Source organism: Pygocentrus nattereri, chromosome 21 (assembly GCF_015220715.1).
Source record: "Pygocentrus nattereri isolate fPygNat1 chromosome 21, fPygNat1.pri, whole genome shotgun sequence".
NCBI classification, from domain to species: Eukaryota; Metazoa; Chordata; class Actinopteri; order Characiformes; family Serrasalmidae; genus Pygocentrus; species Pygocentrus nattereri.
In genome coordinates, this window is record NC_051231.1 from 27752779 (window position 1) to 27771352 (window position 18574).

Below are 18574 nucleotides of genomic sequence, written 5' to 3' on the forward strand. Positions count from 1 at the left end.
AATAGTGTTATCTGAGGACAGGCAGGGAGAGTGAACTCCTCCTATCAGAGTCCATCTGATAACAGTGATGAGAAGACCGCTATAAACCTCACAGTATAGTCTATAGGTCTCTCTGTGGCAGAATACAGAGCAGTAAACATGAGATGTTAACAGTCACGCTCTTAAACTCTCATTCGTCATATGTTTCTTTGAGCCCTCTTGGACCCCCATGGTGTTTATGTCTTGAAACACTTCTTATGTTTTATTTAATTGTATGTGTGAAGAACGTCTATTGACAGTGTAGATCCTAAACTTTGTCAGTTTGTGAAGAAAAGAGGAGACACTTCATAATAAAAGGCCCCTTTGAATGGAAACTTAATAACTATCTAATACTTTGCTAATGAATATGCGTTTAATAACAATTGTTAATTGTGAGCTACTACTTGAATGACTAATTATTCATATACAAATAATTAAAGGACTGTAAATGCTATTCATAAATGAAATATATTTAAGTATAATAAGTAATACAACATATCGCCACTGTCAGAAGAAAACCTTGTATCTCCATTTTTGTCGTTTTTCAGTTTTTGACATTATTTGAAAATGTCTGTTGTCGTTTATACTGTGTGTAAATTTCATGATGAAAGAACCAAAAGATGTGGCCCAAAATGACTTGGAAAAAAAGTCTGGTTCCATTGACTTACATTAAAAGTAAACGGTTTTTAGTTACCACTTTGGAGATATGAGGTTTTCATCATACAGCAGTGATACCTTTATAAAAACATTAAAGTTATATCTGCAGAACAGGTGTAATTAATGCTTTTGAATGTTCTGGTAAACATATATAATCACTTAATGATGATTAAAGAGGAATTCCAAAGCTTTCTCAAAATTTCTGCACAATTCAGTGACTGAATGACTGATTTCTTTACAGTGGTGGTGACAGTAACCAGGGGTTGTGATGTCTACAACACAAATACATCCATTTTATTTACTATCCAAAATCACAAGTCAACCTACATCAGCGAACTCTTTGATTAAAAAAGACAAACAAAAAACATACATTTTAGACCAAAAACCCTCTCGAACTTGTACCAGGCAGTGTATTCATAACCATTTCATGTTTCATCTTTCTGTGAGGGAGTTTTTTGAGGCATTACACTCCTCAGATGTCTGGTTCCTATTGCCACCACTGTGAACAACAAGTCATAACCACATAATTATGCAGAAATTTTGAAAAGCTGGTGGATATCCTTTTCAGGAAATATTTATGACGAAATAGTAAGGTATTTAAAAGCTACTTTGGACATACATGATTTATTTGTAATTTTATTATGTTTAGTTTTTCCAAGTTATTTTGAGTTATGAGTACAAAATAAGAACAAAATCTTTAATCATAAACTTCAAAGCAATCAGTCACTAAATAAATAGTAATTCAAATGGTTTCATTTATTAATGCATATGTAGCTCTTATGTATTCATTAACAGTCATTAACATACTACGTAAGCTGCTGTTTATTAGAGCCTATTACTGACATTTTACTGTACTGTAATTTGAACCTTTGAAATTATTGTTTTATCCCTTATATTTTTGCCTTGTTTTTGGCATTTCTTGATATCAAAATAAACAGAAAAAAGGTAGAAGTGCAGACTTAAACCCAGCAATATAGAATATAAAGTGCATATACATTTAATTCATCACACAGCCATCTGTAATCAGTCATGCATTCAGTTGACTAGTTATCAATAATTATATCATGTAAATAAAAACAGATAACCAAACGGCAATAAAGCTGAAGGCAAAATGCACGGTTAGGTTACAGAAATATATCAGTGATCAGCGGCCATCTGTGCATGAAGAGCAGCAGAAGGGGCTAAGGGGCAGCAGGTGGGCTTAGACATCTAAATCCAGCTTATACTCAGTTTTAATTCACTTACTGTAAAAGTTGGGCTTAAGTTAGGAAATCTTATTGACAGCAGAGCTAAAAGAGAAACCGGCTTTGTTTCGTCAGTAACTTGGTCTTCTCCTATCTGTGTCTAGGTCTAGGTCTCTGTGTACAAGTGTTAGAGTGGATATACAACATTTAACCCTTTAGCAGCTTTGTTTTGTTATAGTTGCTACACAGCATAATGTAATAAAGTTACATAATGATTTACAAAGACACGCAGTCAGGCCAATTGGACATGTTACATTGCCCCTTGGTGTGAGTGTATATACAGATATACACAATGAACAGATATACACAATGTATATCTGTCTGTCTGCCCTGTGATGGACTGGCGACCTGTCCAGGGTGTATCCTGCCTTCTGCCCAATGACCACTGGGATAGGCTCCAGCACCGCCCCCGCAACCCTGAGGGAGAAGCGGCTTAGAAAATGTGTGTGTGTGTGTGTGTGTGTGTGTGTGTGTGTAATGATTTACATTTAATTTACAGTCTGCCCTTCTGTCTTTTTTCTGTTGGTTTTAATGTTAAGCAGTTTTGATGTTAAGCAGCAACTTCAAATCACAATATGACATCTCATCTACTTACAGCACAAATGCTGCATTGGTTGAAAATATAGAATCTACATGGTTGACAGGATTTCTCCACTTGTTTCAATGCTTTTGCTATAAATCAGTCACCTCTACTGGGTCTAAAGATTAAAAACAGACCACTGTGTTGTTTGCTGGTCTGAACCATTGACCTTGAAAGTGCAGAAGCAGGCAGATGTTGGTGTAAGTAGCCCTGGTTGTACCTGTTCACAGATGGCTCCGGTCATGGTGACGGGGAACGGACGGACGTTTCCTCGGCCCAGGTTCTCTCTCTTCCTCTGATTACTGAACAGCTTAAGCTCTCTCTTCTCCTCATCGTCCAGAGAGTTGCAGTACCGCACCTGCAACCACAGGAGACCAACAATTACCATGCACACACATATCCCGAACTTACAAGTCTTACATGTAATGTCAATAATGATAAAATAGTGGTAATTTTGAAAAAAAAGTCCTTGGGGATTATTTTGCCTTATAACATCTTGCATGTACCTTCGCTGCCATCAATGGATTTAAAACAATCCGAAAGTTAAGCTAAAATTTAATATTAGACCAAAAATGTATCTCAAAACTTTTGTTAAACAATGTCTCAAGCAGCGTATACAAGTATTTGGTGTAATAAACTTTTGTGAGGGTGCTTTTAGCAGCAAATGCTTCAGAAGTCTCACTCCTTCCACCACTGTGAATGATTCTGACACTAGCATTTCAGACTAAACCACTCTGAATGACTTTGTTTATTTAACCATTTAATTATGCTGAAATTTGAAATTTTGGTGGAATGAATCCCCCTTCAATACTATTTTTCATTTATTATAAAATATGTGATTGAAAAAAAGTCTCTTATCCAGTGCTCTTTTATCTCAGGCCTGGTGGTCTCACCTCATTGTCGTGGGGGGGCAGCTGGTGCAGGAGCTGTTTGATACGGTGTTTCTCTCCAGGGCTGTTCACATATGGCACCTTCTCCTCCGGGAGAGAGCTGTAATACTGATGCACCTGCGGTACAACCAACACACACACACACACACACACACACACACACACACACACACACACACACACAACCACCGTCCATTACACCGAGCAATTAAACACTGTTACAATACTCTCAGATTGCTTCACGCATACCATTAGGCCTCCTAATTGGCTGCCAAAAGCTCCGCAATTATCATCTACAAAGTACTACGTTTTATCGACAATTATAAAACACGAAGCGTCCTTCCACATAAACTGAGGCATCGCTGAAAGCATTAATTACACTTACACAAAGCACTGCTGTAAAACAAAGCAATAACTCCCACAGCAGCTCTGCAAATGCACAATGCTGCCCTACAAGCTAATCAAACATTTTACTGCGCAAATCTAAACATAATTCTAACAGTTAGAATATACAAATATGTTTTGATTCGTCACACAAGCAAAACTATTCATTTCAACGCAGTGCTGTCATGATTGCTCCTTTAAAGAGGCCATTTCCTACATATTTCTAGATTTTTACTTCGCCTGACGTCAGTTTATGACGTCTGTGTCTGTTCATGTACCAAAACCAACTGCAGGACGTTTTACATGGCCACTTCCCAAATAGCCTTTAGAATTAAACAGACTGTTTATGTTACTGTGCTTTTAAGACTGATACATGTAAATGACCTCTGTTGTGACTGACTTTCCTGTATTGGCAGTCTAGGCTTAAACATTATTTATAACTTCACTGTGAAATGCTGAATTTGTCTATATATGTAAATTACTTGGTTTTTGTGACATCACAAAAACAATACATTCAAAAACTAAGAATGTTTACATGACATGAAGCTTTATATATATTTTATACCAGGATTCTTGCATATACAAAAAGGCACACACACATAAACAAACACAGAAATGCCCAATGGAGACAGAAATACCCAAAATGAAACACAAAAATGTGTAAAATAATGCGATATATGTAATGTTAAAAATTATTAAATTCGTTAATAATACTTTAAAAACAGACCTTGAAAAAAATTGCTTGCCATCTCACTGATCCACACAGACATATGCAAAAGTTTGGGCAACCCTGGTCAAATGTTTTGATAATTTTCTAAGCGAAAATATAAATGGTGACCTGTGCTAAAGCGATGGCACATTTTCCATTTTATGGCTTTCCAGTATGTTAAACTCAACAAGTAAACAGAAACTATGCACTAAACTGTAGAAAATGCCACACTTAAGTTCGTTGCCTATTGAAGACATGATAACGTATTTTCACTTCAAACCAACAAAACATGTCATTTGACCAAACCTCTGCATGCGGCTTTGTATATTTTGAATCAAGCCCTTTTCATGGCCTTCGGTTCAGATTTCCCCCTCAGACTTCTGGAATCTCTGGAAAGTGTTGCATGGTTTGTGATTGTTTATTTCTATTTTCACATTTTAAAACAAAATGTCACTTGACCGCTCAATTACTAATAATTGATAGTGGCAGCCTTTTTCAGTGCTGGAGTTAAACAACCAGGATCAAATTTCAGTTTTCAGTTCCTTGACAAGGTTAAAATGTTTCACTGTTGAGCAATGATTAGCTAAAGTTAAATGGTTTTGCCACCTTGTTGTAAGAGCCTTTAACATAAAAGCACCATCCTATTCTCTCCCTATTCTTATTAACCCTTCCCCCACCCCCCCCCACACACACACACACACACACACACACACACACACACACACACAGAGCTGTAACAGTCAGGGTGATTTATAGAAGAGCAATGTAAAGTTAATGGAATCTGCTCATCCACACAGTTCACAGTCGTGGTCATGGAGGCTTCTTTATCCGCAGAATATATGAGAGTGTGTGTGTGTGTGTGTGTGTGTGTCTGAGACAGAGTGTGTGCATATTTATCTGTAAAGCTCAGCCCGATTCTAATTACAGTAATTAACCACATTACTAAGATATGTGCTCCATCTTTTTGCAGCTAAATGACAGGAACATAATCAGCAGTTTTGTTGCTTGCATCATAATAGCCTTCTTTACAAAGACCGACCCCTTCATTCCATAATGGGTGGAATAAAGACACAGCATTAAGTAATGAGACTGTAACAGCATTCAATTAATGAATCAACGAGATTTCCCGAACCTCAAGTCATCTATCTTAGGTGATACATTGAGAGGGGCTCTCTTTGTCCACCTAAATCTGCCCCTACTGTAGTTAGTGAACGTGGGCAGTATGGAAAAAAATATAAATATCATAACTATTCTGAGTTATTTTGATGTTTGATAAGTACGAATGGAGGGCTAGTCTCACAAAACCACCTCAAAACATGTCTACAAAATAAAATTATAAGAATCACCCAGATAAATATTAACAAAGCAACACAGCCATATGTCCACATTGGTCAGTAAAATGGATCAACATGTTAAACTGGAGCTTTCTGTGCTCTATTCTGTTTCCTATCATTGTATTAAAGAAGCTTCTCGCTGGTGTCAGAAGAAAACCTCGTATTTCCAAAATGAGAATTTTACAGAAAAAGGAAAAAGTCAAAGGAACGAGAATTTTTTCCTAGTCATTTTTGGCTGTTTCTTTTGGGCCATTCATCATGAAGTGTATATATGTAAAGGACAACATGCAATTTTAAACAATGTCAAAAACTGAAAAATGACAAATATGGAGAGTCAAGGTTTTCTTCAGACAACAGCGTTATGCTGCCTTTATTGTTGGATGCATTGACAGTGTCTAACAGAGCCTGTGCACCTCTTCTGAATATAAGTCTCATTGCTATGGCAGCACTTACTGTTAATTTGTAGCAGCAAAAGTGACTTAAGCTTGAAGTACATCCATTCATACCCATGTGGCTGCGCAAAAACTTAGTATCTCCATTTGCTTTTTACTTTATTAGCAAAAAATATAAAATCATGATACACAGTAAGTACCGTGAGTTTTCTCTGAGGTTTGATAAGTTGGAACAGTGGAAAAAAGCCTCAGCAGGATCATCAGGATCATTCTCACAAAGCTACTTCAAAACAATGCTATAAATTTGAGACACAGATAAACAATATTCATATAGTTCAGTGAATCAATTGGAGCTCTATGATACAGCAAAAAGTTCATTTTTCTATTGGAAAGTTTCTGGCATTATTTACCCCAATTCTGAATACCGACATTTTTCACTTCTTCACTTTTATATTTTAACGGTTTCCTTTGTAAACTGCAAGGAAATGAATGAAAACAACAAAATCAATAAAAAGTAAAACCTCTGCGGTTATCAAAGTGTTGCAGTAATGAGATAAAATTGGAAACATTACAAAATAAATTATATGAAAAATGGTAACCTCACAGAAGGGAAAGGCCATCATAAAGAGATTTTATTCCAGGTCATTTTGGAGCATTTTTCCTCCTCTCGTGAAGTTAACATTTTGGAGATATGACAATATATTTTCTTGCTCAAAATGAGACACAGCCTGGATGACAATCTTGTGATTATCGGCTTTGTTAGATCAAAATATATACATTTCACTAGAAATGCAACAGCAGTGTTGAGAAATCACATTATTAAAGGAGAAGATTAGATTAAAATGCAGAAATATGCGATTTTCACTTTGGTATTAAAGATTAAAGGGTCACAAACTGCACTGGAAAACTACAATCTGAGAGAGCCATGGCTTTCCAGACCACCTGACCGCCCACCCTATTATAGGGGCTTAAATGGCTAATGACTTAATCTGATATAGCACTGGGCTCCATCTGCCCCAGCAGCCCTCTGCACACTATACACAACCTTCTCATAAACCCCAGCAGAATAGATGCTGAGGCATGATTTATGACAGTCACAGATAAAAGCTCTTTGAGGCGGCACAGAAAGCTGAGAATATCAATGCACTGTGAATTGCGCCATGTTAAAGTGACAGACTGGCCAAAGAAAAAAAAAAAAAAAGGATGTAATTTGCAAAATTTTTGTGTGCCATTTCAAGTATAGCCAGTACAGCCAAGACACGTAGTCTGAAATTTGCCTCTTTAGCTTTGCACTGGAGTTCATAAATTAGTTTTAATGACAAACTATCACTTTAATCATGCTTTAACATGAACAGATGAAATACAAAATCACAAAGCATGCATGAAGTGCTTTCTTGCTCTTTTCATCCTTCAAATCCATCAAGATGTGCTTCTCACGGCAGCGAGGAAGCATTTGGGAATGCTTGGAAACGGATCCTTGGTCTCGTTCCGTGAAGCGCAGGCGGATTTCCACTCATTTCCAGGGGCTCGCGTTTCCCCTGCAGAAGAGCCGCTCTCTTTAAGCACGGCCTGATGACTCTTTCCCTGCTTGTGTTGGCCGGCCCGCTGGCCGCCGGGGTTTCTCTGAGGGCTGGGGCAAAGGCTGCCGAGGGATTTCTGAAAATTACAGCAAACGCCAACGGCGGTCGAGACCCGATAAATTACAGCACTCCCGTCCAACAATAACACTTGGCCGCTCGGCGGGCCAGGACGTGCGCTGAGGTCTGACGGACGCGGGCTTGTGCCCCCGAAACGCCCACGCAGAGCAGCAGCTTGTGGAAATGACTATAATCAATGGAAAGAGATCTGGCAAGCTGCCATTGACTCATAGGTTTTGGCAACTGTCTTATGCATCTTAGGATGCAGAGACAGAGCTGTAGGTTTGAGGGTAAACTGGAGTCCACACAGCTGGCTTCATAACGCTAAACAGCAGAATGAAAAGCACCCTGGGATGTTCCCGGGACAACAAAGGAGGCTAATTGTGATTTGATTCAGATTGCATCAAGTAATTATCAATCAATACTAATAGGGAACCCTGATGATTTAACATATGAAATCATTTCAGAGATCATATGCAAGCGTATCCCACTGAAGTATAATACACATGTCAAAGGTTTCCCGTAAGGGTAATTTCCCATAAGTGTATGGTAAAGGCATAGTCCTGTAGGGCTATGCTCAGCACAGCTTGATTTCCATGCTCAGACACATGTTAATTAGCCAAGTTTAAAAGGTTTGTATGAAGAGTGAAATTACCAAACTGTGCTGGACACCAGCCTTCGAATGGAACTGTATAGCCCTATTCTCTGGACATGGAACAGCCAAATAGCAGAATGGACGTGAAGGTTTTTGAGACTAAAAAGGACTCATGTTAAATTGTCTATCACCAATATTAAACCAGTGGGGATGCACAAAAATTCTGGCCCAAAATTGCAAAGTCTTGGATTTGACCAATGGTAATAAAAACTAGAAAAAGTGGTTAAAAACAGTTTGAGTGGCAGACCGACAGTGAAAATGTCAGCCATGTGGAATTATTTATTGGATTCTCTATGATATGAAGGACTGAGAAATACAAAATCCAACAATTCTGCACTTTTTCTTTTTTCAAGAACAAACTTAAGAAAACCATAAATATTGGTGAATGAATTTTGGCAGATGTGTTAATTTCATGACGTCAATAACATTTAAAATGCCAGTTTGGCTCGTTAAAAAGCAAGTAATGTTATGTTTTTGCTAATTTTGCTAACAAAAAATACTTTAAATGTGTTTGTGTTTTTCATGTGTTCATTTATGCCACACAGTGAGAGCTTTGGGTTTAAAAAAAATGGCCACATTTCAAAATTTGGCTGAAAAGAAATAGGAATCAGCCATAAAATTTAATCACTGGTATATTGGTATATCCCTACTTAGACAAATTATTTAATGCCATACAGCAGAGCAGTTCTAAGGAAACTGGATCAGTATTATAGTTCTTAATTTAACACTATGTGGATCCAACATTTACAAGCGTTGAATGAAAAATAATCCATTTCTATAGTTATACACATTCCCTGTAACGGGTTACCATATTGTAAAGTCATTGTATTGCCTCTGAACTCACTCACTGGGATCTGAACTGATTCAAACTGAATTCATAACAATTATCAACCAACATCAATATATAACCAATACCATACTGTATATCTTCATATGTGCTTGATACTGTACAGCTTTCTGCTTTAAAAATATAAAATCACTGCAGCAATCATGTCCCAGCACATCCCAGTGAAGTGTAATCCATATCCCAAGTTATAGACCTTTCCCCAACTGTCATACCATATTGTAAAATCATTGTATGGGCACGTTAACAGTTGTCCTATCCCACTGATAAATTTTCCGCTATGAGATTTTCCATCTTAGGGGACTCTTTTTTTGTTAGAGACATTAAAAACTGGGCTACAGACTACATTCCTCTTCCTTTTTCCATGAAGAGTGAAAGACAGCAGTCAGCCAACTAGGACATACATCAGCACTGACATTAATGCGCTCTCCATTGAAACCAGTGTTACACAGCTTATACATGACTGAAGCCTGCAGTGTTCACATCACAAATCCTCATATTCACACACACACACACACACACACACACTGGATGAGCAACTCAAATCAACAACAGCACACTGAAGAAGAAGCATTAAGAAAAGAAAAGCAGCCCTCTGCTGTAGCTTAATGGACCACAGAGTGAATGCCTTTGGGCGATGGTCCATCAACACCCCTAAGTCAACATAATTGGATCACTAAGCTAAATACCAATCATGTGCACTTTTGGCAGCAGGGATGAGTGTTTCTCTCAGAAATCCTCTCTTTTTCTCCTTTCTGCCCAGGGACAGCCTATATCTGCTAGTGACGCTTGTTGTCTCGCACTCTAAAACAATGCACACTTCAAAGTAAGTCAGTCTGGATTAGCGTCTGTGAAACAGCTAATTGGAGGAGAAATGTGGACCGTTGTTTTTTGGGCCCTCCTTTCGGCTGTAAATTCGCAACGCCCTACATTTCCTTTCCTGTAGGTGAGCAAACGCCATCCCTCTCAGCCCGAGGTTATTATTGTATCAGGGTAAAACTGCAGACGCTAGCGCTAGCGTTCGGACTGTGCCGAGAGAGGAATAATTAATGGCTTGCTAATAACATGCTGCGTACTGGCAGTTCTTGTATCCCAGCAACTTCCACGCATCCATCTGCCCTGACATCATGAAGACTCTACTAGAATTGATCAGAATTTGCAGTAAATGACAATAATTCAACATCAGAATCCAGCACAGTGCAAACTGAGGGCTCTTGAAATGTTAACTAGAAGTGCTGCTATTGATTAGGCAAAGCCTTAAAGTCTAATAAAGTTCTATAGTGGTCAGCCAGGACATGTTCGGCGTCCTGATTTTACTTCTTTAGTTTTGCTCTTGCACTGCGAGGCTAATGTAGCTAATTAATGGATGATTATACTCCACGCATTCACTGTGCAAACTGCTTGCTGAAGTCAGAACTTGCTTGTCTCTGTTGAATCTCAAATAAATTTGCTTAAGTGGTATATCGGCACTGTATGACATACTTAGCACAAGGGTCCACGATTTGTTTATTTAGTTTTGCACTGGAGTCATGAAGTTATGATGCTAACAAGTAATGGAAGCCCTAATTAGCTGTGAGTTGTTAATCTCAAAGAGACTCAAACAGCCAAATAGACTCAGAGATAACACACACACACACACACACACACACACACACACACACACACACACACACACACAGACCAACATATCAGCTCACCAGCAAAACCCACATGTTAGGTGTATGGATGACCAGCTAAACCAGCACTAGGCCATGGAAAATTCAGCTCTACTACTGTTTTCAGCTCTTTCATACTTTTGCCCACTTTTATAGCGAACAGTGAGATGTTCATTAACAGAAACCACAAAGGCAAGTCTACTTGAGATTACTGAACAGCGCGGCACGGTTTAGCCACGTGGCTCCTGTGCAAAACTATATAAACTGTGGACGCTCATGTAAACTATATTTCACACATTGCGAGTCACCACATACGCAAGTGTATTTAACATTCAGCACAGCCTGAGACAAACATGTAATGATTTAGGAAATCAGTCTGCGCAGTGCTAAGCTGTTAAGTATCAGCTTCCACTGACTCTTAGCTACATTAGCCTCTTAGCTAAAGAAGCAAACTTTGGACACCAAACGTATTTTGGCTGAGTACCAGGGGAAAATTGCATAAATATGACCATCATTCCTTAAAGCTCGCCTCCAATCATAACTGATATCACTCTCAGTCTCAGAAACCACTACAGCAATTTGAGACTACTGAACAGCTCAACGTGCTTCAGTAAAACAGGTGACAACTCAGCACAATGCTAACCAGGACTTCCAGTGCTTGTTAGCTACATTCGCCACACAGCTCCAGTGCAAAACTACATAAATAGTGGACGCTCACGCAAACTGTGTGTCAAACATTGTTAGTGACCACAAAACCAAGTTTATTTGCGGTTCCACCCAGTTTGAGACAGATGTGTTTAGGCAATCCGCTTGCATGATGTTAAGGTGTGGAATGTTCATTGAATTGTTTGCTACATTAGCCTCACAGTATCTTGGCTGACTACCAAGTGAAAATTCTGTAAATGTGACTTCAGTATGCCTTAAAGTTTGCCTCCAACTGCAGCTGATATGATAACAGTATGTCATTTAGTCTCAATAACTACTACAGCAAGTCTATTTGAGATTACTCAACAGCTCAACATGCTTTAGGCAAGCAGGTGAGGATTCAGACATGCAGTTAGCACAACGCTAATTAGGGCTTGCAATAATTATTAGCCACGTTGCTCCAGTGCAAAACGAATAAATTGTGGACACTTGTGCAAACTGGATATCACACACTAGCCACGTTTACACGCAGCCTGATAATCCATTAATAATCCGACTAATAGCTCAATCGGAATAGAACACGTCCATATAAACACCTCAATCGCAATAGACTAATCCGATTGAGGCCATTCGGAATACAATTTCTATCCGATTTAAGAGGTGGATAAATCTCTAAATAATCTGTTAAATAGAAGAATAATGTCCGTGTAAACGCCTGAATCCGATTACACTCAGATCGGAAGGTGTAAGAACGTTCGGCGCATGCACGTCGCGTCACAGCGAAAGGTTTATAATGTTCAACACGGCGCAGCAGAAACTGGTCTGTAGAGAAGCGGGATGGACGTCCAGCTTTTGTGTCTCAGAGCACGACGTCTTCCTTTATAAGTGCATGTGAAGGACTTTGAGTCTGACGTCAGTTTAAAGCCATTAAAAACAAGCGCGCCAACTGGAAACTCATCTCACGCCAACTGGACCTCACGTGATGTTCACTGTCATGGTAACGTTCACTCTCAGCGCTGCTCCACGCATGCGCGTCATTTTGCATCGGATTACTTGTAATGGTCATGTGAACGAAGATTTTCATCAGACTGTTGAGTAGAGTGAGCATAAACACAGTCTGAATCTGTAATCCGATGGAATTCAATCGGACTGGCAAAAATCTTTGCATGTAAACACAGCCAGTGCCAGCAACCACATTAGCAAGTTTATTTGAGATTCAACAGTTTCAGACAAATGTGCAGAGATTTAAGCAATCAAACATAATAACTGGTCATGACTTTTTCATAATTACAAATGAATCTCATTAGGCTGCAGTCAACCGTTTATGATTCACATTAAATTTTACACCGGCTGACACTTTCCTTTATTGCTAGGAGGAGAAATGCTGTAGAAAATGTAATTGACTAGCCAAACCCTGGCTGACCTCTGAGGACACAAAATGGAGACAGTAGAAAGGGCTTATTGGTTATTGACCTGCTTCGCTGCGCTAGCAATAAGACCTGCTTTTCAGTTCATGAAGAAAATGAATCTTGTACCTATGAATGATTTAACTGGCCAATAAAGAGGGTCGGCGGCACGCAGCGCAGTAATAAAGTCGATGTGAGAATTCGCTGAAGCCAGGGACTTGTATGTAACCAGCAGGCTGGGGATGTTGTAAAGAGACGTGTTTTCAAGGACTTTTGAATTCAAAACAAAGCTCAGGCTTTAAAACTGTGTTTGCACCAGAGTTTAACAGTAATTCCTTATGCTTGTTTAAACAAGAGAAAATAAAGTTAAAATAAGGCTTTGGATAGTGGTGTGTACAGTCTGGGGATGTAGCCTAGCGCAACAGCTCAAACCCTGGCTCTGTAACGTTATACCCTAGAATGCATCCTCTAGTGGTATTCACCAGCTCTTGGCCAGCAAAGCTGATTGTAGAAATTGTAGAAATTGCTCTAAAATAAAGTTTGCAGGCCTGCAATAAGCTGTGGATATATTCATAACCATACTATGTGCACTATATACCAGGGCTGCATGATATGGACAAAATACCAACATTACAGTCATATTGCTACATACTGTGATGACTATATGATGTAATATCTTAAAAACACCTTGATATAAGTTTGAGGACTGGCCTGCATTATTGTGACCAAACTTATTCACGTGTTGGAAAATGTAAACTATAATCAAAATACTCAAACTTATCTACAATGCCTGTGATGTATGTTAAGACGCACCTATCAAACAATGAATGCCGATGTTGCAGCTATTTGTGATATCAGTACTGCAAAGGCCAATGTCAAAATAAAGATACATCATAGAGCCCTAATACACACTACATCATCGTCATGCTTATAATACATATATTTTAATATGCTCATCTTTATCTATCTATCTATCTATCTATCTATCTATCTATCTATCTATCTATCTATCTATCTATCTATCTATCTATACACACACACACACAAAACTCTGTTTTGCACGTCACTGCATTCTAAAATGTGTCATGGCACTAGTTGCATGGTGCAAGAAAGCATGGTGAGTTAGTTCAGAAGGACTTTTGCATTTGCAAAATCTTGGCTGGCTGCAGTCATTTGCATTCACATTCTTGCGTTGAGTATGTTTATGGCCTTAACCTTTTCCAGTTTCAAACCGAAGCCACGCGGCATGAGCGGCAAACCTGAACTGCTTCCCAATAGCACTGCAGATAAGATGCAGAGACCATTTATTAGTCCGCATTTCTGTGTTTTCTCACAAAGCATCTTGTAAATGTCTTTACTGACCGTTAGCATGGTTGTGCTGCTCATAAATGATCAAATTATGTTTATGTAGACATTCGGGAGTTATTAACTGTTTAACTTTGAGGACATCCAAACCTACCTTAACCTTTGCTATGATTATGGACTAGCCTTGGTTACACCATAATTTTCTTCAGTATATAGTTGTACATTCATTCTGGAGGATAAAAACGTTTGATAGATTTTCTAAAAGTAAAAATGTAGTGTTAGTGGTAAATTATGAAGGGTGCAGGTAAGTGAACTGGCGGAGCAATTCTGCCTTCAGTGAATAGAGACGGTCACTTCCCCATATGCAGAACAGAAGGGAGAATCATAGCCACAGGATTTCAATTACTCAATTTAATATGTACTTTGGATAAATGTTTTTACCAGATGTTGGGATTTTTTGCCAGTCCTGCAGATTTTTTTCTGGTCAAATACTGGTACTCTGACTCAGAAATGAGGATATGAACTTTTGCAGTCATATGCATAAGTTTGGAAATAAATTCACACAACAATAAAATCTTTCTGCACATTTTAGTGGAGAATTTCTATTTAATTGTTGACTTCAACATTCTGGGGGAAAACTGTAATATAAAAATGCACTAAAACTTTTGTATAGGCCACATGTTTTATTTTTTTTTTATTCAGCAAATAAACAGCAATTCTACACAGCAATGTGCAGAAATGTGCTCTCTGGAAAGAATTTATTTTCACTTAGAATATCAATAATGTCATTTGACCAGGGCCCCCAGACTTTGCATACAACTGTATAAGTGATGAAGAGAAACAGACCGAAAATTAGGTTGTGTGCATATCATACCTGCTCGGGTTTAAGGCCGGGAGGCACCCAGGCGTACTCCTCGAGAGCGCAGCCCGAGTCATCGTCCGACGTGGAGTTCCTCTGGAAGTCGTACATCAGCTTGGTCACGGTCTTCTCCATCTCCAGAGGCATGACCGTCACAACATGATCCTCACGAGGACACTTACAGTGCAGACAGATCTTCCTGCAAGCAAACAGAGGAAAACAATATGAGTCTGGAAAACACTTAGGAGCCACTTCAAACCTTGATGACAAAGTAAGAGGAAAACATAACAACCAAAGAGCATCAGACATCCAGTTCGGTATGCTTATTCTTCCACTTGCTGTGTAGGTTTATGGAAACGTGTCTGATCTGCCAAACCTCTAAGCTTTGTTAAAACAAAGCAGGATTGTAAGCTATTCCAAAAGAATTCTGACTGATCCTCACTCAATATCCTTCATCTGTTCAGAGTTTAGTGTGGACATCCAAACAGCTACATGGCTAAAACATGGACCTGGACGCAAACCAGAGCAATAACAGAGGAGAACTAACTGTGAGTTCAACCAGGTCATTAGGAATTCAAAGGGACAATCGCCAGATGTAGCCAGTGGGAGGCGCTCTACTGCAGACCAGTGATGCTGATTTGTCAAATCTGTCGCAAAATTAAATGACTGAGAGTTTTGTTTAGAACGGTTTACAAATCAGGAACCATACGCATGTACATAACCCCTTTTTTACCAACTGAAAAAGCCATTTTTCTTTAAATGGGAATAATGAAAAATGCGTACTTCACTGAATTCAAATGAAAATATGTCCAGAATGGGTTGATGGGAAAAGGTGCATTGTATGCTCTTAGCAAAAAGGGTTCTACATTGTATTAAAAAAGGGTTCTTTGGCTTGTAACAATGGTGGAAACCTTTTTTTTATTTTATATAAGACCCTTTTCAAAAAGGGTTCCATATAGAACCTTCTACAGCACATTCTCCATCAATATGAAGAACCTTTTCCTTCATCAATATGAAGAGCTTTTTTTTTGTGCAAAGATGCAAAGAACCCTTAAATCATGCCAAAGGTTCTTTGGGTGTTCGTGGTTGACTACAGAACCCTTGAAGAACCATCTTTTTTAAGAGTGTAAGGAAATTTACTGATTTCTTTCCAGTGATGGTGACAGGAACCAGAGTGTGTGATGTCTCTTACGCAAATATAGCCATTTTATCCATAATATTGAAAATGACCACTGAACCTACAGTTTTATACCATAGCTCTTAATGATCATAAGCAACGACTCAAGCACTGCTACAACGTTACGTAAGCTATCAGAGGCTTTAAACACTAGGTTATACACTAATTTCTTGTAGAGGGTAGCTGGCTTTTATATAAAATCAAAAGCTCTGCATAATCTGAGGCAGTGGCCATCACAGACATGCTTAAGAATTTCCAATACTTTTTCAGCTCGTGTTGTCACGGTAACGAGCTGGCGAACTCTGTTCGACAGGGCGAATGTTCACCTCCTAGAGACGTGCTTTTATTGCTGACTCACTGTTAAACTACTCAAACATGACTCATCAAACTCTTTTCACATTTCCCCCAATAGCTCACACATAAAAGCCGAGCCAGCTGAAAGCTCAGTTGACTAAAACTCATTTTTCGCATGCAGGGGGGAAGAGAGAGAGAGAGAGAGAGAGAGAGAGAGAGAGAGAGAGAGAGAGAGAGAGAGAGAGAGAGAGAGAGAGAGAGAGAGAGAGAGAGAGAGAGAGAGAGAGAGAGAGAGAGAGAGAGAGAGAGAGAGGGGTACACCATTACAATACGCAACATACAAAAAACATCTTGATGCAACAAAGTTACTAACTGGCTTACATCGTATTTCGACCAAAGTGACTTTACGTTTCTTGAGTACCTTCTGGAACATCAGAAGTCGGTCAGGATACTCACAGCACACAGAGGAAACATACTAAAGGAATACTCCAGCTAGGCCTATACCCAGTGACCGTTAACCTTCTACTAAATACGAGAAAACACGTCACAGGCTACACTCAGACTGCAGGTAGAAGTATCCCATATTAGATTTACTGTTCAAATCTGATTCTGTTCTTTGGTTATTCACATTTGTTTTGCATAAAAAGGCCTATTTCTGACAGTAGCCTGAACACATACCGCTCCTAAACTCACCCACATCCACAAAAGAGCACTGATCGTTCCAGCACGCTCATCCAAAACATACACTCCTCCATATTTGCTTAAGATTGAGACTCCTTTAATATAAAATTAAACTTTACCATGTGCAAACTGACACTACAAGCTTGTAGGAACAAACAGTAGACACCAAAACGACCATTCTGGACTAGGTTTACAGAAATAAGTAAAAGCTGTGAATTTCTGGGCTTCTGTTAGTTGTGAAAGCTGATCAAACAGAGCAAGAAAGCTCAGTTTCTGTCGTTTACCTGCCGTGAAGAAGAATGTTAGTCAAGGAGCACAAGCTTAGTAGCTTAGTGCCAGAACAGTGACAAACAATGAATGAAGAGATTCCTTTGGCAATTCCCCCCCAAATATCCCTGAAGTAAATAGGATTTTGAATAGTCATTAGTTTCATTTGTCTCATTAGAAAGCATCTACTTTTTTTGTTTATACTGTTCGTTCATTTTGCTCCCTCCCGAAGCGAAAGACAATGGAAGAAACAACAGTAGTAACGTATTTAGGATCTGGTCCTAAATAGATCATGAAAATTAAATTTGACTGAAAAAGTTATGATTCAAATCTGACTGTTGAGGCCACATTGCCATGTATCAGATTCATCAGATTTCAGTACCATATTTACCCAAATCTGAACTGAAACTCAAATTCAATGTGTTTCTTGCTGTTCACACGGTCACACCAAAGACAACTAAACAACCATAGACAACTTTCACCTGCAGTGTGAATGTAGACAAAGGCTTTGTTCACACAGCAGGTAAAAGTGGCCCAAATCCAATCTCTATGTCTGTGTGAGCAACAAGAACAAATTTAACAGCTTCAATTCCGATTTGAGACGCTTTCATATGTGGTACTGAAACCTGATGCGTAGCCGATCTGCGGCGATGCGACTCAGTCTGAACAGCCAGATTAGAATTCATGTGAATTTTACGTCAACCCAACTCGACTATCGTCATAACTTCATGCTGCCGAGACACAAACGTTTAGGCTTAAATTTCTGTACAAACAAAATTAGAAGACACTTATCCAAACTGCTCTGCGCTCAAGAGTTTCGAAAGAAATGGCTGTAAGAGAACAGCAGAGTTTAAGGAAAGCAAGGATGTGAACCAAAGAAGAGGCCTGGGCCGTAAAACATGCTCTTTTTTTTAACGTGAGCCCAAACGCAGAACTATTTA

At 39.0% G+C, this 18574-nt stretch overlaps 1 protein-coding gene across 3 annotated transcripts in view; it reads right to left on the reverse strand.

The window, feature by feature from the left end:
* The window catches only part of prickle2b (prickle homolog 2b), a 163213-nt gene that overhangs the window by 10768 nt on the left and 133871 nt on the right, over positions 1–18574 (reverse strand). For all 3 annotated transcript variants that reach the window (XM_037532429.1, XM_017711617.2, XM_017711608.2), the window contains 3 exons: positions 15230–15413; positions 3393–3506; positions 2720–2857 (listed from right to left, as the gene is read on the reverse strand). In XM_037532429.1, the coding sequence (XP_037388326.1) occupies positions 2720–2857; positions 3393–3506; positions 15230–15413 (436 nt within the window). The remainder of the gene's footprint in view (positions 1–2719; positions 2858–3392; positions 3507–15229; positions 15414–18574) is intronic.